Source organism: Parus major, chromosome 15 (genome assembly GCF_001522545.3).
Source record: "Parus major isolate Abel chromosome 15, Parus_major1.1, whole genome shotgun sequence".
NCBI lineage: Eukaryota > Metazoa > Chordata > Aves > Passeriformes > Paridae > Parus > Parus major.
The window spans coordinates 8,556,892-8,581,645 of NC_031784.1; the positions used below are offsets into that span (position 1 = coordinate 8,556,892).

The following is a 24,754-nucleotide window of genomic DNA, read 5'->3' on the forward strand; positions in this document are numbered from 1 at the left end:
GGTTGTACAGAGGAGACATAAACCTGCTCCAGTCCCACATCCACAACTCTACTTGGCCGAGAGAAGGAATGAAAATCTATGTTTTTAATTCCTCTTTGTCCCTTCAACACCAGTACCGCTGCTGTCCTGGCCACCACAGAAATAGACAGCCTCATCCTCGGCCTGGACCCCAGTGATGGTTAACGTGGCTGTGGAGCCGGATGCAGAACCAGAGAATCGTGAAGGGATGTCTGAGGGTCTCTTGTCATCAGCATAGATCACAGTGACAGGGGTAATGCCAAAAACCTTCTGCTGGAACCAGGCAAAGTATCTTTTGGGATTGCCTTCGGAGCAGGTTATCTGAACAGTCTCTCCCACGTTGGCTGACAGCGAGGATGGCTGACTCAGCGATGCTGCCTGGACCAGGGAACCTGGAGAGGGAGAGAAGAGAGGGGAGAAGAGGAGCTCAGTCACTGTCCCAGGTACACACACCTGCCCTGACAAGGTTACAGGGAATACAACAGTCAAATATGGACATGGTCAAAGGCACATTTGAGGAGCAGAGCCCAGCCCATTGCAGAACAACTGCACAGAAGCAGCTTTGGCAGCACAGGAAGACGTTCATCAGTAGCAAGAGGCTGTGGGGAACACAGCTACACCTAGCACTGCCAGGAAGGAGAAGGGTCAAAACCCTTTCTGAGTCTGTCACTTTCTGTTACTCATTGTTACCACACACCATAGCTGCTGCTGCTGCTGCCTTCATAGCTACCACAGAAATAGACAGCCTCGTCCTCGGCTTGGACCCCAGTGATGGTTAATGTGCCTGTGGAGCCGGACTTGGATCCGGAGAATCGCGAAGGGATGCCCGAGGGTCTCTCATCATTGTAGTAGATCACAGTGACAGGAGCAGTGCCAGGAACCTTCTGCTGGTACCAGCCATAGTTGTCACTGCTCCCAGAGCAGATGATCTTGACAATTTCATCCATGGTTAATGACACAGATTATGTGTCATTACTAATATATGAGTTAACATTCATCATGGTTAATGATGGCTGACTCAGTGATCCTGCCTAGGCCAGGGAGCCTGGAGTGGGTGGGGGGTAACACCAGAAGGGTCAGTTATTTCCCCAGGAGTACAGCCTTGCCCAGGTAGTGCAACAGTCCCCTGTGCCTGATAGTTCTAGTGCTTTGTGTGTGGGACACCCAGCCTCAAGACAGAGAGAAGGATTAGAGGCCTATGGCCCTGCAAGGAGAGCTGGCAGCAGCAGAGCAGTAGAACATCACCCTCTGAGGGAAAGGAACCTGGTCATGTCTACAGAAACATGGGGGAATCAGATCCCAGCCTGGCCCAGGGCAAGGCAGCAGAGGCAGCTTCAGCAGCAGCAGCAGCAGGAGGGGGCAGCGTGAAGCAAATGGCAACAGGGCTGGGGATGAGGCTGTGCCATTCCTATGATGGGGACAGGGGAAAGAGTCACCTCCTGTGCCTTGTCATGCGCATTCATGTCCTTGGACAGGGGACAGGAACCTGTCTCAATTCCATTATCACATGCATAACTGACCACGAGAAAAAATGGCTCAAAACCTTCCTCTCTTGACCCTGGGTTCTGTGTCTCACTTCCCCATTACTCACTGGCTTCATTGCCCTCATCAGCACTGCTGCTGTCACCACCACCACAGAAATAGACAGCCTCGTCCTCGGCTTGGACCCCAGTGATGGTTAACGTGCCCGTGGTGCCGGACAAGGATCCGGAGAATCGCGAAGGGATGCCCGAGGGTCTGCTGTTACTAGCATAGATCACAGTGACAGGGCCAGTGCCAGGGACCTTCTGCTGGAACCAGCCAGCATAAGCATAGCTGCTGCTCAGTCCAGAGCAGGTGATCCTGACCGTGTCTCCCACGTTGGCTGACAGTGAGGATGGCTGCTGAGTCACTGCTGCCTGGACCAGGGAACCTGGAGAGGGAGAGAAGAGAGGGGAGATGACAGCTTCAGTCAGTGTCCCAGGAGCACAGACCTGCCATGGCAGCAGGATGGGGCCCCTGTGCCCAAAGGCCCCATCCAGGCTCAGCGAGTCTGGCCATGACACCTGAGTTGTGGGCGAGCACTGCGAGGAGAGGAGGGGCCCAGGCCACAGAGTGATCCCATGAGCTTCATGACCTCACACTGATGGGGATGTGCTGTGGCACCCAACACCCTCTTATGTGCCTGTCTACCCAGGAGAGACTCTTCATGGAAATGTGGCTCCCAACACTGCTCCTGTCCCACTTCTCACACTCTTTCTTCCCCACCAATACAGGAAGATCACTCCAGTCCATTTCTGCCCTTGGGCACACAGCTGGGAAAAATATGTCCTGCTGCAAGCCCGAGTACCACAAGATGGGCTATCTCAGGAGCCACAGCAATATGCTCAGATGGATCGAGGTGTGTGGTCAAAGACCCCTCAATCTTTGAAAAGATCAGCTCCTCCAGCTGTTTACTTCTCACACAGGGGCTTCTGCACAGGGGTCTGCACCTGCAGCTTCCCCCACCAAGCTCATGGTCCCCCACCAGCGCTGAGGTGACACAACACCCCCATTGCAAGCATTGCCCCAGCACCAGTGAATCTCCTCCTTGTCAGCAGCACCAAAAGGAACAGAAGGGCTCTGCATCCTGAAGCCTCTGGAGCATGAGGGCAAGTTCCCAGCCTGGCCAGCCCCACACACCTGCACAGCACCCTTCCCAGACCTGCCTCTGCCTTTCCAAATTCTGCTCCTTTGGCCGTGGAGGCAGACCAGGAAAATTGCAGAGGAATTCTCAAGGGTATGCTGTTGTTCTAGTTACAGGGGACCTCCCAGGGACCCTCTGCCTTGACCAGCCAGCATAAGTCTAGCTACTGCTAAGCCCAGAGCAGCTGATCTTTGTGGTTTCTCTGAGGTTAGCTGATAATTAGGATGGCTGACTTGGCAATACTGCCTGGTCTAGGGGAGCTGGAAAAGGAGACGGGAAAAGACAGGGTTCAGTAAGGCAGGCAGCTCTATGCTGATGCTTGATACTGGAATGTAGGGACTCCTCACAGAACTCTGCCATGGTAGTTTTTTGTATCATGTCAACAATCCTCTGTGCCACTGTGGCAGCATCACTGCTGCTGTCATGGCTACCATAGACAGCCTCATCCTTGGCTTGGACCCCAGTGATGGTTAATGTGTTCGTGGAACCAGACCCGGATCCAGAGAATCGCGAAGGGATGCCCGAGGGTCTTCTGTCATCGAAGTAGATCACAGTGACAGGGCCACTGCCAGGGACCTTCTGCTGGAACCAGGCATACCAGCTGCTAGTCCTGGAGCAGGTGATCCTGACAGTCTCTCACATGCTTGCTGACATTGAAGATGGCTGATCCATTGCTGCTGCCTGGACCAGGGAACCTGGAGGGGGAGAGAAGAGAGGGGAGAAGACAGGGGTCAGTGTTCCAGGAGCACATATATCCTTATCCACATGCCTGGTTAAGGATATAGGGAATGCAACTGTCAGAGGAGAAGAGACATGGAAAATGGCCACAGGCACAATTGGGGAGCAGAGCCCAGCCCCAGGTACCCCTGCACAGAGGCACCAGCAGGAGGACATGGTCATTAGTAGTAGGTCAGAGAACAGTGGGAGACAAAGTCATGCTATAGGTTTTGTAGGGAGCAGAACAATGATCCTCAGCCACAAAGTGACTTTGCACTCTCTAGGACACAAAATGGGAAAAATTCAGAATCTTGTGGAGGAGAGAAAAACTTGCTCCTATCCCACATCCACAACTCTGTTTGGTTGTGAGAATGACAAAAAAAATCTCCATTTTTAATTCCTCTGTACCTCACTTGAAAATCTGTCCTTGCCACTATACCAGCACCAGCACTGCTGTCCCTGCCACCACAGAAATAGACAGCCTCGTCCTCGGCTTGGACCCCAGAGATGGTTAATGTGCCTGTGGAGCCGGACTTGGATCCGGAGAATCGCGAAGGGATGCCCGAGGGTCTCTTGTCATCAGCATAGATCACAGTGACAGGGCCACTGCCAGGGACCTTCTGCTGGAACCAGCCATAGTCACTGTAGCTACTCCCAGTGCAGGAGACCGTGTCTCCCACATTGGCTGACAGTGAGGATGGCTGCTGAGTCACTGCTGCCTGGACCAGGGAACCTGGAGAGGGAGAGAAGAGAGGGAAGAAGAGGAGAAGGGGTGAGTAACTGACCTGGGAACACAGATCTCCCCAGGCAGTGGGACAGGGATAGCACCTCTGTGCTGAAAGTCCCCAGCTGCTCATACAGGGTCTGGCCAGGACATCTGCACCAGGGATGAATAACAGGGCGAGGAGGGAGGCAAGGCCAGCCAGGGGCCAGCTGCTCAGACAAAAGAGGATGATGATGGTTTCAGGCTCCTTGCTGTTCTGGGGTCATAGCAGGACATTGTCCAGGGCCAGGTGCTTCCCTGAGGGTTAGAGAGAGCTCCTGCACAGGCTGAACATAAGCCCAGTGGGCCAGCACTGAGTAAATACAGCCAATGCAGCCTTAGCCTGGCAGCTCCTCTTGCAGCACAACAGAGCATCCCCTGACTTGCCCTGATCTGCCCCAGCAGCCTCATGCATGACCCCAGAGCTGCTGTGTCCATGGGAAGCCTTCCCAGGTTTTGAAGGCAAAGCTTTGGCCCGGCTCCCTGGCCCATGGTATGTCCCCACCTCTCAGGGCTGGGTCCACAAGACTAAACCCCCTTGTGTGAAATCCAGGGGGTCCTGGCACAGCTGGGCTGGGAGGCAGCCAGCAGGGCCCTGGACACAAGCTGAGGAGCACAGGGGGACGTTTGCCCTGGAAAGGTGTGCAGGGACAGGGCTGCTGGGGAGTCACCCCTTGCCCAAATCACAGGGCACAACGATTGGACTGTAAGAGACAGCTGAGCTGGAAAGGCTTTGGACCAATTCCCAATTTTTCTGTGTCGCTGTGCAGCATCACTGCTGCTGTCAGCACCACCACAGAAATAGACAGCCTCGTCCTCGGCTTGGACCCCAGAGATGGTTAATGTGGCTGTGGAGCCGGATGTGGATCCGGAGAATCGCGAAGGGATGCCCGAGGGTCTGTTGTTGCTGTTGTAGATCACAGTGACAGGGCCAGTGCCAGGGACCTTCTGCTGGTACCAGGCAGCATAGCTCCAGCTGCTAATCTCGGAGCAGGTGATCCTGACTGTGTCTCCCACGTTGGCTGACAGTGAGGATGGCTGACTCAGCGCTGCCTGGACCAGAGAACCTGGAGAAGGAGAGAAGAGAGGGGAGAAGAGGGGGGTCAGTCAGTGTCCCAGGAGCACAGACCTCCCCAAGGAAGTGGGACAGGGCCCCTGTGCCCAGAAGCCCTGTCCAGGCACAGCAAGTCTGGCCATGACACCTGTGCTGTGGGCAAGTTCTGTGAGGAGAACACAGAATCCCACCAGCTCCATGTCCTCACACTGTTGGCTCTGTGCTGTGGGCCTTAACCTGCTTTTAAGCTCCTACCTTCCCAGGCACAGGCCCTCCATGGATATGTGGTGCTCAGTGTTTCCTGGAGGCCCTGTCTCAGTGCTGATCTTGCATGCTGCAGCACCTCTGTCCCACCAAAGATTGCTCTTGGTTGCCTGCTCCTTCCCCAGTATGGCTGATGCACTCTCAGTCCAGCTGGGCACCACCCCAAACCTATTCCTGCCCAGTAGGACCATGGCCTCACTGCACTGGGAGTTCTGTGCACAGAGCGAGGACAGCACCACCTCGCCAGGGGAACACATCCACCTGCCCTGGAACACCCAAGACTGGTTGGTACCTCCTGCTCCCAGGGCACTGCAAAGAATGGGCAAGGAGATGTGCTCCTTTTTTAATGCCTTTATTGAGGTCAAGCTCAAGGTGGCGGGGGGCAAGGGGTCATGCACACCGCTGCTGCTCCCAATGGACAACACAGAGGAGGAAGCATTCAGCTTTGCTGCACAGCAGAGCTGGGGCTTCCACATCCTCACAAGAATGCCTGGGAAGACCACAACTCGTTGAAAATCTAGGGTAGTCATGCGGAGTGAGTGTTGCTTAATTATGGAGACGAGGCCTGCAGCATCAGTAAGTAGCTCAACATTCTTCCTTGCTCCTCGACGTAGTTTGGAGTCCTGTTGGAGCAATGGCTTGCTGGTTCTAGGGGTCTTTAGATGTTAATTCCAGTTCTGCTGGGTGCTAACCCCCAAGGGAGTTCTCCCATTTGTGTGTTGGGTGTGTCATCGGTTGACATTAGAGGTGTGCTGGGAGCAACACAGGCAACACAGGTACAGCAAAGGGCATGGGTACAAAGCAAGGTGGCATTTAACAAAGAAGGCTGTCACAACAACATCAGGCATAAGGTATTCAACAATGAAGGCACTTTACGGTGACAACATTCAACTGAGTTAACATCTTTGTATAATGATCAGGAGGTCGCATTTTACTCTTTACATGCACTGTGCTCCCTGTGTGCTGATCGGCAGTAGGGACAGAGCAGCTGGGAAAAACCACATCCTGCTTCAATTGAGAGTGCCACCCTGGGCCTCTCTGAATTGCCACAAGAGAAGAGCAGAACAGAGAAATGGAGCTTTGAAAGGGAATGGGAACCACACCAAGAGCAGGAGCTTCAAGCTCCACAACACTAAGGAAAATCAAGGCCCCAGTTCCTCCAAACTGAAAGTGAGCTGAGGGTCTCCAGCAGTTTTGCAGCAGCTGTGGGTAGAGCTGGGCCGGTGTTTGCAGCAATCACGAACACGTAGCACCTGCACTCTTGTCCAGCCAGGGAGAGCCCCTCTGCCTCCTGCGCCCAGCACGGCCCAGGGAGGCCGCCGAAGGAGCCTGCAGGGCTGCTCTGAACCTCGCTGGCACAGGCTGGCACCTGGCTGGCCACAGCTCCTCTGCCTCCTGCCCGCCCCGTGAGCCCCAGGACTGTGCAGTGGAGCCACACTGACACCGTGTGGGGACAAGAAGGGCCTCAGGGACAGCACTGCAGGAACTGAGAGCAGAGCCCGGCACAGGGCTCTGCCCTTGCTGCCTCTCACCTCTGCCACGGCTACCACGAGGTCCAGAGATTCCTCCGGGCCTGGCCACAAGCATCAGGGTTTCTGTATGGCACCCTGCCCGCGGCAGCTTGTGCTCACAGAGCCTCTCACACAGACACAGGGTCCTTTGGCACAGTTGCTGTCACCAGAGATGAGTTGGCATCAGCCCTACACTGGCAGGGGCCAGAATGTCCAGAGACCATGACAAGGAGTGTTCCAGATCCTCTGAGTAACCATAGGCCAGGACATTTTGAGGGCAGGGGCAAGTAGCCCCACTACAGGTCTTCACTTCCAGGATCCATGTCATTTCAATGTCCTCCAGCACCACTGAGGGTGTCTTTTCACTATGACAGATCACAGGGGCATTGTCAGGGACCTTCTGCTGGAATCCAGCACAGCCACCCCTATCCTCAGTGCAGGAGATCTTGATGATTTCTCCCAGACTGGCTGACAGATTGGATGGTTGACTTAGAGATGCTGCCTGGGCCAGGGACTGTGGAGAAGGATAAGAGAGGGGACAACAGGAGTTTCACCCAGTATTCCAGGAACATGGCTATCTCCTGTGCAGGGGCATCAGGAATTTCACACTCAGAGAAGAATGGGTGCAGCCACTAGTGAATTTGGGGAGCAGAGCCAAGCCAAATGTACCCCAAGGCATCCCAGCACAGAGGCACCTCTGCCAGCAGAAGGAGAATGTGGTCAGTGGCATCATCAGTAGCAAGAGGCAATGGGATGGGAAACATACAAAGCGACACCATGAGTTTTGTAGGAACCAAGACAATGATCCCCAGTCCCAAGTTCATCTCCAGTGCTCTAGGACACAAAAGTGGGGACATTTGTAGTCATGGTCATGCAGGGGAGACAAAAGTCTGCCCCAGGCTCACAACTACCACTCTTCTTGGTGATGAGAAGAACTGTAAAATGCCATTTTTATTTCCTCTATGTATCCTTTGAAAATCTGTCATTTTCATTACACTAACATAGCTGCTGCTGCTGTCATAGCCACCACAGAAATAGACAGCCTCGTCCTCGGCTTGGACCCCAGTGATGGTTAATGTGCCCCCAGAGCCGGAGAATCGCGAAGGGATGCCCGAGGGTCTCCTGTCATTGTAGTAGATCACAGTGACAGGGCCAGTGCCAGGGACCTTCTGCTGGAACCAGCCATAGCTGCCGCTGCTACCAGTGCAGGTGATCCTGACTGTGTCTCCCACGTTGGCATTTAGCCATTTAGGATGGCTGACTCAGTGATGTTGCCTGGACCAGGGAATCTGGAGAGGGAGAGAAAAGAGGGGAGAAGAGGGGGGTCAGTCAGTGTCCCAGGAGCACAGGCCTGCCATGGCAGCAGGATGGGGCCCCTGTTCCCAAAGGCCCCAAGATGCCATGGAGTGGCCCAGCAATGCATACAAAACACGGTATGAGAGTGCCTCCACTGTGCTGACCAGCATTGCTGCCGTCATTGTTACCACAGAAATAGACAGCCTCACCCTTGGCTTGGACCCCAGTGATGGTTAATGTGTTTGTGGAGCCGGACCTGGATCCAGAGAATCGCGAAGGGATGCCTGAGGGTCTCTTGTTATCTTCATAGATCACAGTGACAGGGCCACTGCCAGGAACCTTCTGCTGGAACCAACCAAAGCCAAAGATGCTGTTACCCCCAGTGCAGGTGATCCTGACCGTGTCTCCCACGTTGGCTGACAGTGAAGATGGCTGACTTAGTGCTGCTGCCTGGACCAGGGAACCTGGAGAGGGAGAGAAGAGAGGGGAGAAGAGGGGTGTCAGTCAGTGCCCCAGGGGCACAGACCTGCTACGGCGGCAGGACGGGGCTCCTGTGCCCAAAGGCCCCAAGATACAATGGAGAGGCCCAGATTCACAGACAGATCCCAAGGCATGAGGGTCCTGTAGGGAGAAATGGCAGCAGCAGGAGGAGAGAGAGAATGCTGGAGTCAGTGCCTCCGCTATGCTGACCAGCACTGCTGTCGTCATAGCCACAGAAATAGACAGCCTCATCTTTGGCTTGGACCCCAGTGATGGTTAATGTGCCTGTGGAGCCAGACTTGGATCCGGAGAATCGCGAAGGGATGCCCGAGGGTCTCCTGTCATTCCAGTAGATCACAGTGACAGGAGCAGTGCCAGGGACCTTCTGCTGATACCAGCCGTAGGTGCCATAGCTAACCCCAGAGCAGGTGATCCTGACCATGTCTCCCACGTTGGCTGACATTGACGATTGCTGACTTAGCGATGCTGCCTGGACCAGGGAACCTGGAGAGGAGAGAAAGAAGGGAGAAGAGGGAAGTCAGTCAGACTCTCAGGAGCACAGACTTCCTTAGAAAAGATGAAAGGAAATGCAACAGTCACGGTCAGAACAGACAGGGACAAGATCACAGGCACATTTGAGGAGAAGAGCCCAGCCCATTGCAGAATATCTGCACAGAAAAAGTTCTTGCAGCACAGAAGGACATGGTCATCAATATCAAGAGGCCGTGGGTGACACAGCTACACCAAGATCTTTTTAGGGAACAGGACATGAATGGGCCCCAGCTGCACAGTCACCTCCTGATCTCTGCAACATCAAAGAGAGGACATTCCATGCTGTAGACATAAATAAAGGACAGGAATATGCCTCAGCAACATATCCAGACAGGAGGGAGAAGGGCCAAAATCTTTCCTCTGGTTTCAGAGTCTGTCTCACTTCCTGGTACTCATTGTCACCACACACCATAGCTGCCACTGCTGCTGTCATAGCTACCACAGAAATAGACAGCCTCGTCCTCGGCTTGGACCCCAGAGATGGTTAACGTGCCCGTGGTGCCGGAGGTGGATCCGGAGAATCGCGAAGGGATGCCCGAGGGTCTCTTGTCATTAGCATAGATCACAGTGACAGGGGAAGTGCCAGGGACCTTCTGCTGATACCAGCCAGCATAAGCATAGCTGCTGCTAATTCCAGAGCAGGTGATCCTGACAGTGTCTCCCACGTTGGCTGACAGCGAGGATGGCTGCTGAGTCACTGCTGCCTGGACCAGGGAACCTGGAGAGGGAGAGAAGAGAGGGGAGATGACAGCTTCAGTCAATGTCCCAGGAGCACAGACCTGCCATGGCAGCAGGACGGGGCCCCTGTGCCCAAAGGCCCCATCCAGGCTCAGCGAGTCTGGCCATGACACCTGAGTTGTGGGCGAGCACTGCGAGGAGAGGAGGGGCCCAGGCCACAGAGTGATCCCATGAGCTTCATGACCTCACACTGATGGGGATGTGCTGTGGCACCCAACACCTTCTTATATGCCTGACTGTCACAGGCCCTCCATATAAATGTGTCCTCCAACATTTCCTGACAGTTCATACCCCACTGCTCCCTCTCTTTCTTGCCCACCAATGCAGCAAGATCACTCCAGGCCATCTTCTCCCTTGGGCACTCAGCTGGGAAAAAACATGTCCTGCTCCAAGCCAGGACACCAGGAGCCGGTGTCCCTCAGGAACCACAGCACTATGCTCAGATGGATTGAGGTGTATGGGCAAAGGCCCCTCAGCCTTAGCCAAGATCCATGTCAAGGTATGGCAGGAACATTTTCTACCTTGCCTTGCCATTGCATCCTCTGCTGCCACTTTCACCAAGCCTGTGACCCTGGTGTCATCCATCCACCGTGCATTCCCTGAGGCAGCTCAGCTCTTCCAGCCACTTCCTTCCCACACAGGGGCTTCTGCACAGAGGTCTGTGCCTGCAGCTTCCCCCACCAAGCTCATGGTCCCCCACCAGTGCTGAGGTGACACAACACCCCTACTGCAGGCGCTGCCCCAGCACCAGTGACTTTCTCCCTTGTCAGCAGCACCAAAAGGAACAGAAGGGCTCTGCATCCTGAAGCCTCTGGAGCATGAGGGCAAGTTCCCAGCTCAGCCAGCCCCACATACCAGTTTAACGATATCCTTGTGCGTGAAGTAGTTACAACATCAGAATATCAGAACATGGTGCAAGTCCTCTTTTGAGGACAGCTGTATTGCATGAGCTCAGCTTAATTCAGGATGCTTTTGATTTGCTGTTGGACAGACTTGACATACTCTGGAATTGTCGCCTGATCAGAATGACACTACAGCCACCTTGGTTCTCCCACAGTTGCTCTTAACTCTCTAAACTGCAGTTTCAACTCTCTCCCTCTAAAGACCACAAAAGACAGAAAAGGTGGGTAGAGAACCTGTAAAATTCTGACTAAATTTCTGCTCCTCCTGCAAAGTCCAAGTGTCAGACTAACCTGGGCTATTCCTGTCTATATGCAGAGCCTCATTTCTCTTGTTTTTATCCCATTTATTTCCCCATAGTTTTGACTTCGTGTATGCTTGCTTAAACTGCAGAAAATAAAATTAAATAAAAATATAGATGAAAATCTACAGAGGTGTTGAAGATAAAAACCACAAAAAACAAACAGTGGTGGAGTATCCTGCTGCAAAAGATCTGTAGAATGCCATTGCAATCACGAATGGTATAAAGAAGAAGTAGTACCAGTCATCAGATAAAACCCATTTGCATTGTTTTTGTTCTTTCCCAGAAGTCATCAAGTGAAATGATGGTTCCATAAGCAGATTGTCTTGAGATCTTTAGCATTAGCAGTTTATCCAACTGAAAATCTATCTCCCCTTTGCTGCCATCCTGTGGCAACTTGCTGCAGCAGCGTGAGGCTGCAGTGTGAAATGCTGTCTTCAGAGGGTAGCAGAGGTTGCATCTCTTTTCAGTGTTAAATAGATTCTTCACCCCTTTCCAGCACTTCATAATCATTTTCCCTAGGGAATGCCATCAGCTTGGTCTATCATATCATTCCTGCTGAGACGTATTCCAGCACTTCATGTGTTTGCACCACAGCTGATGAGGTCAAGATGCTCATGGCTTGGTCTTGCTTTCTTTTCCAACTTGGTATTAATTCCTTAGCAGGTAATACCACTGTGTGAAGCAGTAATTTTAAGAAGTCATAAGAACCAATGTGATTTGGAGAACTTTATGGGAATTCCTGGCCCTTTTCTCTCCTAGAAAAACAGGGTGTGATCAGAAGTGTATTGTGACGTTTGCCCATTCAATGGGACAGAAACTGCATCCTCCTTCCTTGGTAGTGCTGTTCAACTAGTGTCTGTACTACACGTTAAACCATTAAAAATTTGTGTTCCAAAAGCTTGCCTCTTCTCATGTCTTTGAACTACAAAGCAACTGTACCAAAATGTAAGTTTGAAGAATGCAGTGGGTCAGAGAAAGACTTGAATATGTGAAAAAAAGGCAAGCAAGTAGAGGCAAACAGAAAATTAGTTTCATTTTAATCTAAGACAAGAGCATGCTTCTATCAATGATTAACAGGAAAATCGAACCCTTTGCAAAAGTGGATCGAGCAGGGGAAGGAGTGCAAATGATTGCTTCATGTTGAGAAGATATGAAAAGAAATGCCAAAATCTGTGCTTCCTGATAATAGTACTATGTGGTTTAAGTGATGTCCATCCCTCTTGCAAAAAAGCCTGGTGATTCTGGTGTGTCTGACATCTCTTTTTTATTTGTCAGCTGAGAGACTGGGCTGGTTGATGTGTGTTTGGCAGCAGATTTAATGAGAGCACCTGATGGAGAAGAAGCTCTTCTTATCTGCACTGAGGTCAGTGCTGGGGATAATTGGATGGGTTCTATACTGCCTGATTTCTGTAGTTTACAAGAATATTAATGCTAGTGAAAAATGGTAGCAGCTGAGGATGCTGTAATGTAATGAGGAACAGGTGTAGAATTTAGCTGTATCAATTTGGAAACAGCAATCTGTGGCAGAAAGGTAAGGTTCTAACTGCCGGCTTTGCTGAATTTTAACTTGAGCCACTGGCCTTGAAAGAACCCACTAGTGCTTCACTTGGATGGTAGACAGAGAACTGGATAAAAATCCTTCCTGTCAGGGGCTGGAGTGCTGAAATGCAGACCTCTGAGCTGAGGCCACCACTGATGGTTGATGAGTTGGCCTTGTGTTTTCTGCATTCTCAGAATCTCTCTCATTGCAGTGGTAGTTCTTTATCTCCAGGCTCTGATTACTTGGAGAACTTTCTAACAAACTGTATTGGGAGTCAATTTCTGAATATATAGCACTAAAGAACAGCAAATCCTAAGCATGGGTCTTTGTTTTGATATTCTTTTAAAAAGCAATTTTTTTAAAATTTCCTTCATAATTTAGCTGGATGGGTTTGAGCTGTAGGATTTGTTCTGTCTTGTGCTAGTCACTTAACTGCAAACACTGTTTATTCTTATACCTTGCACCATAATGTGATATTTGTTCTTCAGTTCAATTCTAGTCAAGGAGGGGTGGGGGAGGAGGTGAAAAAGAATTTTCTAACTCAGCAAGTTCCACAAAAGATGGAGTTCAGCAAATTATCAGTGCTTTAATAACAGCCTTCTGCATTTCTTTACAACCTGAGGCAAACAACTAACTATATGCAGAGGGGAAATGCCAACTTCAAAACCTGCAGGGAATGATGGGAAAGTACTTAGTTCTTAATTTTTGATCCGTGTCTAATTAAACAGGCAGCTCTATCTAATACTTTTGGTCAATTAAGGTCTGACTTGTAGCAACATGCACATTGTCTACATGATGTTTTCCATTTTGAGGTAGTTGTGTGGCCACAGATTTTTCTTAGAAATCATGGGTTTTGTAGACTAGAAGTATATGTCTTAAGAATTCTCAGGACACCTTCAGACTGAAGCATGTTTGTTTCTGTGGTCTGCTGTTTCAGCTATGGTAAAATAACAGAAACATACAGAGTAGAGAAAATGAAATTAATTCTGACTGAAATATTGCCTCATAGAAGCTTTTCTATGAAGTATTTCAATTAAGGAGATAGAAGGAGATAGAAGACCACAAACTATAGTTGCAAATAGAATGGGAGGCAAGTGTTAGGTTTTCCATGGATGAGATGATCTGTTTCTACTGGTAATAGTTGAAATGAAGACTAGCATTTGACTTCTTGGCAATGTGATGGAAGCTTCCAATAAAACCCAGCTCTCATTTATCCCATACGTATTCCATCTCTCTGCATGCATCTACAGAGTAAGGCTCACTAATAGGAATCAAAGTAAATGGGAATTCTATATCCATTGCCTGCATTTTGTTGCTGTCCTGTGCAAAATATGTTTAGATTTTAAACTTCTCAGAGCAAAAAGACAACATTTGTAGTTCCTACAACTTACGACCATGGCCTCACCCGGAGCTTTTAATGTACCTGTTGATATGAATAGTACCTGCCTTACACAGATATGAAATGTTGCCATTTGAAGAAGTGGGACAAAGTTGGATATAAATCATAAGTGTGACATATTTGTTTAAACACTGAAAAAAAAGTAGCATTATTGACGTTATCCTGTGCATAAAATGCATCATTCAGGTATGTCAGATGACACTTGATAGTTTACTCACATCTTCAAACAGAAAAGTGTAGATTAGCTGCAAACTACAGTTACAGACCTGTTTGGTAATAAAAGCTACACTGTCTAAGGAAATAAACATGTTCATACTTGGATGAGCAGGGTCCTAATTTATCTAAATCACCGATGCCTTAAAAATACACATTCAAGTAAAAAATGCCAATCCTCTGTAGTAGCAAATGCATACAAAAGTGTGAGTAAGTAAGTATGAGTAAGCAAATGTGAAATACCTCTTCTGATGTATTTTTGTCTGCTCAACTACAAGCTCACCTCAAATAACATCTTAGCTGGTGTAGCAACCAGGAGCTGCCAGCAGAGGTTACCACAGCCTTTGGAGAAAGGCTGGTCTCCTCCATGGAACTGGGCTGGCACAAGGCTCCTGGAGCTGTATTCTCTTTGGTGAAAGACTACAAGACACGAGTCATTACATTGCTTGGAAAAAGTATGGAGAATGTGTCTGGAATTCCTTTTCCCCTGGCTGCCTAAAATGACCTACAAAATAAACTTATCTGTGAGAACTGCCTGGGTTTTAAACCTCTTGGGTAATCCTGTGTGATAATGTGGGAAAAGAGATGTGACAGAGGGGTAGCCTCATCGATAACTGAGTAATAATAATAATAATAATCATCATCATCATCTCAGCCCAAGTGAGGCCATATCTGGAGTACTGTGTTCTATTCTCGTCTCTACAGTTCAAGAAAGACAAGGAATTGCTGTAGAGGGTCCAGAGCAGGCCACAAAGATGAAGAGGGGTCTGGAGCAACTTCCTTATGAGGAGACACTGAGGGAACTGGGCCTTTTTAGTCTACAGAAGACTGAGAGAGGATCTCATTAATGCATATAAATGTCCCCAGGGGATGTCAGAGGATGGTGCCATACTCTTTTCAGTGGTGCCCAGTGTTAGGCAAAGAAGCTATGACCATAAAATAAAACACAAGAGGTTCCATCCCAACATGAGGAAGGAGTTCTTTCCATGGAAGGTGGCAGAGCACTGGAACAACTGCCCAGGGAGCCTGGAGTGTGTCTCTCTGGAGGCATTCCAAACCCACCTGGACACCTTGTGTCAGCTGCTCCAGGTGACCCTGCCTGGGCAGGGTGGGTTGGACTGGGTGATCTCTTCTCAACTTTTTATTCAGTGATTCTTTGAACAGCAACAATAATAGTAATAATAATTATTACAATACCCTTGAGTCTCAAAGTAGGGGTAGGAATTGGATAGATTTGCCCAGCAGCTGCTGTCTGGGCTGTGATGGTAGCTCTCCTCACACCTGATGAGGCACTGCAGTGCACCCTGTAGGTACTAGGGGTCCTTCCTGCTTTTTTCCCCTCATGTACCCCCAGCCCCATTTCCCATCTTTCTTTTTGTCACGCATCCCGAATCAAACTAGATTCCTGCCTTTTTCCCCTCATGCACCCCTGGCCCCCATTTCCCACTTTTATCCTCCCATGCATCCCTAGGTCCATTTCCCGCCTTTTTCCCCTCACACATCCCTGGGTCCGTTTCCCGCCTTTTTCCCCTCACACATCCCTGGGTCCATTTCCCGCCTTTTTCCCCTCATGCACCCATAGCCCCCATAACCTGCCTGGTGTGGGGCTGCTGTGATGAACTCATCGTGGGACGAGGCTGTCGGACAGGATGGACCGTTTCACCCTCGGAGTGGTGTCCTGTGGCTCACGGAGTTCCATGGCTGCGCCCAGACTGTGGCCAGGGCCTGAAGTGGCCCGTGGCCCACCAGGGATTGCTGAGGTGAGGCTAAGGGAGGCGGCAGCCATGCCACGCTGAGGTGCTGCCTTGTCCCTGTCCCATCTGTAGCTTTGCTTACACTTCCCCTCACTGCCTGCACCCCAACAAGCCTGCTGTGGGTTCATGTTTGGCAAAAAGGCTGTGTTTTAATGTGTATTTAAGTGTTAACCTCCATGTGGGGCTTAGAACTGGCCCTGCTCTGTGGGACGGGCCCAGCCCCTCAGCCTGACTTTACTTTTCCCAGCCCCTCATGGGTGTAAATTTGCTATTAAACCTCCTGCCACCCCTAAACCTACTTTCATTTTTGTCCTCTCAGCTTACTGAATGTTTTAGTTTCTCTTTTACTTTTCTTCTTTCCTCAGACCCCTCTGTTTGTTCTCCCTTCCCCTGCTTTGCCTTAGCTCTGTCTCAGCTGTAGTTACTGAAGCCTGAAACAGGTAGTGGGAATTCTCCCTCCTAGAGATAATGTTGTTTTTTAAAGAAAAGCACTCCTATCAAAAGCTTTTGATAAAAGAGGGCATCTCTCCTTTTTTACCCCCCTCCTCAATTTCTCTTCACCCCCACATGAATCTGGTGCTACCCGTGGTTTTCCATTGTCTCAGTCCACCTTTACTTTGTATATTTCTGCATAATTTCATACTGTCACAGTTGCAATCTGTGTTAAAAGCCCACCCATCCAAAATTTCAGGAGAGAAAACTTGTGTTTCTTCACAACTGTGCCATCCACTGGGCTGTGAAACCAGAGTATGAACTTTCCCATTTATATTGCCTTTGTCCCTAAAAACTCAGCTCTTGGACCTGGATCCCACTAAGCAAAAGCATCCCAAATATATGGATTTTCCTTTGATAAACATGCATTTACTTTTTCAGCCACAGGAGTTCTAAATCTACTTGAAAGTTACTGAAAACTCCTATGTTGCTAAAGAAAGCATTTGTCCTCATTCCAATACCCCAGCCTGCTGCCAGCAGCAGATGAGGCTGGCTTACAGGAGATAAATGCTTTATGGAAAGGTGTACATGCTATCTGATCTGAATCTTTACTGTGATAAGTTTATATTTAGAACTTTTTATAATACCAAAATAGCACCAGCATCAGTTAAGCTTTTCTTTTTTTCTTTAGTAGGTACTTAAAATTTTGTTTTTATCTCTAAATGAGCCCAAGTAAGCTGTGCTCATGAACCTTCATCTTGATGCATGGAAACCCAGCCTTATGCTGAAAAGTAATTATTACATATATATATACACAAACAATGTTCTCCTGCTTTGCTTAATGATGTCTGGGAAGACTAGCTCTCAGTGCTCAACAGGCTTTCTTCCTGCTATTTTTAAAATTCAGGTTGGGTTCTCCCTGTATCTTTTATATTCCTGTGTTTAAAAGCTTGGCAGGTGGAAGTGAAATGATTTACTGCTGATACATGAACTCAAACAGCAATGTTGAACGTTCAGAGTTCTAACATTAATTCAGCAATTGTGTGCCAGGTCCTCTCCTAAAATCATATTAAATTTAAAAATAGCTGAGAATGTGCTTGTTTATCATCTGAAGATGGACCAATGAAGTTTCAAAGTCCTGATCTCCTCTTTACAATTGTAGATGTTGAATTTTTCTTTCTTGTGTAAAGCTACATAACTATCTTACTCCAGCAGCTGCAGAAAAAAAATAAAAAGCCACGAATGTTCTCAGACCCATGAAAACATTGTGGGAGTTGGCGACTGACAGCGACTGCAAGACGAGTGAAATAAAAATCAGACTTAAACCTGTGGTGTCTGAGTTGTTTCTGATTATGAAATGGAAATGCATTCAGGTTTGAGGGTGTTTTTGGTACACAAGTAATACTCAGCTACAGGGGATGTATTAAGAAGCTGTAATTTTTTTTAAGTCAGTATTTCAGATCCTGAATCCTGCAACTTAAAAATAGTGCAGTTGGGGATGAGTGGGATTCCTTTGAAATTTATTAAGTTCTGTAAGCTGGGTAAAGACTGAGAGCTTTGGACCACTCAGTATTCTCGCTGGCTTCCTGCCAGCTGGCTTGCAGGTAAGTTTCATGTAAAGATCTGATATATTCTGTCCTCAAACCCAGAATTTGCTGCTGAAATGCTGCAAGAGGCCGGGCTATTACAACAAATTAAGCTATCTATTTGTGAACATTTTGTGATGTTACACTGTATGCACTTGTCACAGTGCTGCCATATCAAGGTTAGAGTGAGAAGGTGACTAGCTGGCAGTCACTTAATCAAAGGGAGCTGTTGATGTCTCAGGTAGCCCAGGCAGGGTGAGGCTTGCATGCTCCGTTGCTTTTAACAGCCAGATAATGAATATGCTTTCCAGAATCTCTGTTTCTCATAGGGGAAGCAGCAGCTGCCTGTGATCTGTGTCGCTGTCAAAGGAAAGTGAGATGTAGTTAATTCAGGGCTACACAACAAAGACATATTGATCAGGGCTCTTCTGGCTCTCGTTGGATTTCTGCAATAACAATGACTAGGACAATGCAGCAAGCCAGGATTGCAAACCCAAATATGCTTTGTCTTACCCAAAAAAGCATGAGTTCTTACCGCCAAGATCTGCTGTGGGGCATCAGCAGGTTCAGGGAAATTCTGCTCCAGAGGGTCAGTAAGACACTGAAATCAAGTGAAAAGGGCACATCTTGCTCACGTCATTATAAATGCACTTCATTTGTGGCTTTAAGTAAAATCCATAGATTCACTACAAATAGCTTGCAGTTCCACATGATTTAAAAAAAAACCCAACTGTGTGTTTATGGTATCTGGATAAAGTCATACAGAGCTGCTTACCGAGGTACTGAATGTTGCAACAATTATATAGAGTTAATATGTATATTATGTTTCCTCTGTTCCTGCTCTACTAGTAGGTCTTGGATGTGGATGATTATGTGCTATATATTTACTAAAGTATTGCAGTGTATTCTTTATTGCCAAGCTAAAAATCCTTGTGTACTGGTTTTGTAATATAAATATGTAATTACTATTTTTATTTCTGCAGAGTTACCCAACTCATTGTCTGTCTTCCCACTTTTTTTCCCCTGTTACTTCCCCTAATAGCTGTGTCTGCTTTTCTTTTGTTCACATGTTGTGCAGAAGAAAAATGGGCACTAACAGGTTTGCTAATTACTATAAAAATCTTCCCAGCCTTGTTCAGTTCAGATCATTCTATTAGCTAAAGTAATGGAGTGCAGTGGCACAGTGGTCCTCTCACTTTTCATTGTCTGGGGTCTTTCTGGTGCAATATATTACTGGGATTGTATTCTAGAGCTGTCACAATAGCTTTTGATTTCCCATACCTGCTGTTTTGTTTTATCTCAACATTCCTTTTTTTACTAGTACTTAATTCTCCTTATCCTTCCTAAATGACTTTTAAGGGCACAGGACTGTTTGCCCCCTGCTTCCTCAGTTTTTTCCTGGGAATCAATAAGGCTGAGGATTGTTGTGTTCAATGCCTCGCAGATGGACCTGTGTCCAGTGTCAGGGTGTTCACATCACTGCAACAGCTCCTGGCAGTTTAGAACTGTACTATTTTACTTAAAGGCACGGTCTTTACCCTCACCACATCATTTTGCTCCTGACACCTATTTTTCATTACCTATCAGCATTGTCAATGTCATCTTCCTCACCAGTATTTACAGCAGCAGACTTTTGTCTCATCACTCTGATTATATTAGCTCCAGTGATTGTACTTTCACCTCATTACTGAAATAAAGTTAACATTAATGAGAGTCATGCAGCTAAACCTCTGCTCACCTCTCCGGAAATTTATTCTAATGATGAAAAGAAGATGCATGTGGATCTATTTGAAAGCAAGCCAGATTTTCTCCCCACCCCCAGCTAGCTACCTACCAAATTCATGTTAGATAAAATTTTTTGTTATTAAGAGCTGATGATGCAAAAGAAGCCAAATACATTATACAACATTAACAAAGAAAAATGTGATGGATTGAACACTGATTTATGTACTGGTCTGCTACAGAGTTCCTTTATGACCTAAATTTCTTTGTTCCTGCTGCTTCAGGAAAGGGTTTTCTCATATCTGACTCTCACAGTAAATTAGCCATAAAGCACTTGGAGGTCCTAAGGGGTGTGCTAGGAAAGTTCAAGATATTATCAAGGGTAACAGTAATAGCACTTCTAAACAAGATGAAGCATTGAGAGGTAGAAATTGTCTATAGAAACACAGCAATGTTTTGAGCCTAAAGAAGAAATATAATTAAGATAAGCAAAGTTCATGAGATAAATGTACATGCTGCATGTGCCAAGCAAGGGGGCTCAAGAGATCTTTTACTGATCAGAATTTGGATTTGCAATAAGACCAGTCCTTTTACCACTGGTCACTGCTAGGGAAGCCATATGAGTAGAGAGAGGTTTTTTTGTGTTTTCCTTTGTTTGCTTGTTAGTTAAGGTTGGAGAATAAGAATTCACTTTTTGTTAAAAATTCATTTTTTATTAATCCTTCTTACAAGCAGCTGCTGTGACATGGCTTTAGTTCTTTCTGAGGCCACTGCCTGCTCCAGCAACACAGGTTACCTAGAAGGATAGTAATATTGAGTGAAAGGAATGCAGCCTTAGAGCCAATCTCATTGTTTGAAGTTTTCCTTAAATTTTACCTCTTCATGTATGAAACTAGGCTGATCCAGCTGTGGTGGAAGAGGTCCAACATTATTCTCTCTGAACATTTGCATATCTTTTCCTAAAGATAAAAGAAGGATGTTCACTCTATACAATGTTGTGAGCAAACAAACCTTTGTGCTCAAAAGTAAAAGTTATGACTTACTAGAAAATACCACTGGCCTGTACAGTAAGTGTAATATTTTAAGTACTAAGTATTCTAAAATGCTGCCTTAGGCTTTCAAGGAAAAAAATTCAAGAATTACCAAAGCATGGTTGGCTCAGAAAAGGGAGTGAAATATTACTGTACTGATAATCATGTTATGACCTATTTTGGATTCTGGGCTGTAGAAATATTTTCTCTCTTGTGAAGGCTTATGATTTTGACCATGGAGTTTACAAGGAAGAATATCTGGACTTGTCACCAAAAGAAAAGCTTTCTAAGAGGAAGGCTGTTTAAGTTAGCCTTTTCAAATGTCAAAATCCTAAACAAAATAGATTGAGTTAGATAAAGGTAACCCTTTACAAAGGTTGATGAAATAACATTATCGCCCTTTGGCAGAGAGAGAAATTGAAACACGGTGTTTAGGAGACATTGGTCTTGTCAGACGGTGCAGCAGGAGTGGGCTGGGGCACCACATCTGAAACTGGTCCCTGGATCACTGTCCTGCTCTGCCTTCTGGATATTTCTACCTACTCTTTCTGAGTTTGCTGCTGTTGTGCCTGAAGATAGCACTGACTCATGTCTGGAGCCACAAACTGAGCGTGTCAGGTTGAAATGTGCCTTATGGAATAATAGTATGTATTATATTTAGTTTGAAAGAATTTTTCAAGACTCTATCCTAAAGCAGCTTTTCTTACAGATGCAGATTAAATGAACAAGTGACATGAATTCACTGATTTTCAGCTCATGTTTCATAGTCATTCTCACTGATCCTGCAGCATTGTTTTTCTAAAATAGTCCATCAGTTGCAGGTATTTACTTTACAATTTGTTCTTTTTCCTTTATGTGCACATCTCTTCTTTTCCCACCTGCTTCCCAGCTTGGCTCTTCCTCATCTTGGTGCCCAGGAAATGCCAGTGTCTGGTTGAATGAGCTCTGCTATAAATCAAAGTGTCATCACTTAGCTGGTAGAAGTGATTTAATTAATGCATCATGCCTTCCCCAGAGCCTCTCCCCACCTGACTGCTAATCAACCTTCATCAGCAGGAGGAAAACGTAGCCCTTCTTACAACTGTGCAGGAGAGACTGAAGGAAAGACAGTTAATTGCAGCTGCCGAGATCAGCCTTGTCACTTGTCTCTAATCTGTTGTCTGCTTCTTGAAATACTGCTGTCCTGGTCCCTTGCAAGCCATGCTTAACTCCATTCATACAGAAATGATTCAGTATCATCCCAGAGATCACTTTCTGTCAGAAAATGTATTTGGCAGATGACATGTTTAAAAGCACCCTATTGTGCATGGCAGTACTGGAGCAACTTTTACAGCCTGAGTGCTTTTTTGAATGGAAGGAGCACTTTATGTGTGAACATTTCTGCACTTCAGAGGTGGTGCTGTGCAGTTAGCAGTGCGGATTCTGAGCCAAAAAAATTGTTGTGCCAGTATGGAATTACAGGGCAGATGTTGTTAGCAAGTGGTCCCCTTTGTCAGCTGCTGAATAAATACCTGATGATTTTATCTCAGGTAAATATGTACCAAAATGATAAGCTCTGTGCAAGCCAAAACACTTGTCCATTTCAGTTTGGTGCCTCCACCGTTCAGGGCAGGGTCTGTGATAATGGGAATCTCAGATTCCATCTGCTGTATGATATGGGCAGAAGATTTTAGGGAGTGTCTTATTTGTGACTATTCATAGTTATATAGGCAGTCAAGATAAATATGAGAAATAGCACTTGTGGGAACTAGTGGTTTTTTCCTGGTAGCTGGAATAGGAAACTGAGAGTCAAGATTCCTGCTTTCTAGGCTTGACCACACCCAGGTTGCCAAATGACTGTAAGAGAGACACTTGATTAGTTTTTATCTGGGTTTTCCCCAAATATAATGTTTGTTGGAGAAGGGCATACTATACTTAGGACAGAACACACTCCTCCCTTCAAAAAGATGGTGTTATGGAAGCAGATGGGCCAGGGCCACCTTCTGTGGAGAACAAGGAGGTTCATCAGTGAGATGGACAGCAATGCAGCCAGAGGTGTTTTAAGGTCCATAGGCCATTTGGATGACACAAGTGCAATAATGATAATTTCAGCTGTGATACTGCAGGTACTGGGGAGTACCTCTCTGCTTGTGGAGCCCAGGATGGTGTCTCAGTGTGGGTTTTGGGGTCACTTTCAGAGGCCAGCGGGAGAAGAACTTGGCCCCCACTAACTCTCAGTGTGAGCTAGGAGCTGCCACAAGCTGCACAGGATGTGTGAATTGGGCCACTTCTGATATCCCACCACCTTCTGATGATGCCCTGTGGCCTATATCAAGCACACTCAGCCTCTAGTCCTTCTTATCACAGCCCATCAGACACACTGGCCAGGTCCTGGTCCTCAGCCTGCCCTGTGACAGATGGCACAGATGAGTCAGTGCTGAGCTCTGCGCAGTGGCACCAGTTCAGTCCCAGCCCTGTGTCCTGTGTTGCACCAGTTGGGTGCCCTGAGCCCCAGCCTCAAGGTTGGGTGCTCTCAGTCTGACCAGGGTAATTACCATTATGGCTAAGCAGCTGTTTCCTTTGTAAGTCCATAATTTTGAGGGTTCATTACATGGGCATAAAAGTCCTCTCCAGGCAGAGATTTGGCAGATAAAGCCCAGCCAGGGAGCTGTTTCATCATTTGTTAGTTTGTTTATTTTTGCATCTGTTGGGAAATTCTTTGGGTATTTTGTATACAAGGCTGCAAAAGATACAGCTGCAATCATTTTCAGTCGCTTACCATTAGGGTCTTCACTGATCTTTATTTTTCTATTGGTCACTTATGATTCAATTGAGGAAACAAATTTGTATTATTATATTAATAGAAATAACATAATTTCCAGATATTTCACTGATTCCCTTGTTTCATAGGTGCATTGTTTTACTTATTCCCACAAACTCCACTGCTCTGATTGCTTATTGCTGGTTCTGTTGTTTTACACTACAATAATAGACAAAGACAGTGCTCAGTGCATAGCTTTGCTGCTGTTTTTATTCTTTCCCCAGCTTTTTTTGACAGAAGTGAAAATCTGGAACCAGGCTTCTTAAATTTCTATCTTTTTGGTGATTTAAATTGAGAAGAACTTTAAAAGTAGTGATATTACTGTAATATTACCCCAATGCAACTTGTAATAGAGTTTGTGCCTATTGATGAATTATTTTTTCAGGAAATGCTCTTGAATATAATATCTTTAAATATGATCACTGAAGGGAACTGCATTCTCAGGCTTTCTAAAATTTCTCAATCTCCCTTATTTATACTGTTTAAAGCACTCCTGAGCTAACTTAAAAGCAAGAACACTGATACCCACAGCAACCCATGGCAAATAAAACCGCCCTCCCTTGTAGGATTTTGCTGAGGGCACGGAACTGAGTAAGTGGCCTTGTTGTAAGGACTGTGCTGCAGGTGAGTGAATGGAGTATTCGTTAGCAAGTATTTGGATACTAGGGAATCCTGTAGCTGGCAAGATGCTGAGCTTCTAAGTGTTTTTTCTCGGTTTTTTTCATTTTTAAGAAGCCTTGACGCTACCTGATGACTTAAATCAGAGTTGTCATCTGGCCAGTTTTCATCTTGCATTGAAAAATATTGCAATGAATTCTTTCAGAGAGGGGAAAGGAGCTGTGACTGTGTTTTCATTTCACACTTGTAGTTCATTTTAGCACTCTAGTGCATGCTGTCTGTGACTGAGCAGGTCACAGAATTGCTGTGCTGCCCTCTAAACCAGGAATGCCATCTTTTGTGAGCATTGTGAACTCAGGCAGTGTCATAAGGAAGGGCTGTACTCTGTGTGTGAGGT

At 47.1% G+C, this 24,754-nt stretch overlaps 2 gene segments (V, D, J or C); both read right to left on the minus strand.

Annotated features, from left to right (window-relative positions):
• The window catches only part of LOC107211806, a 23,834-nt gene extending 14,588 nt beyond the window's left edge, over nt 1-9,246 (minus strand). Inside the window, 2 exon segments of the C gene segment in view lie at nt 8,005-8,069; nt 9,050-9,246. Coding sequence covers nt 8,005-8,069; nt 9,050-9,231 — 247 coding nt within the window.
• A 472-nt stretch (nt 9,247-9,718) lies between these two features.
• On the minus strand, nt 9,719-10,643 carry LOC117245207. The segment is given in 3 exon segments: nt 9,719-10,038; nt 10,172-10,233; nt 10,585-10,643. Coding segments are annotated over 3 exon segments (441 nt in total).
• Nucleotides 10,644-24,754: the final 14,111 nt, after the last annotated feature.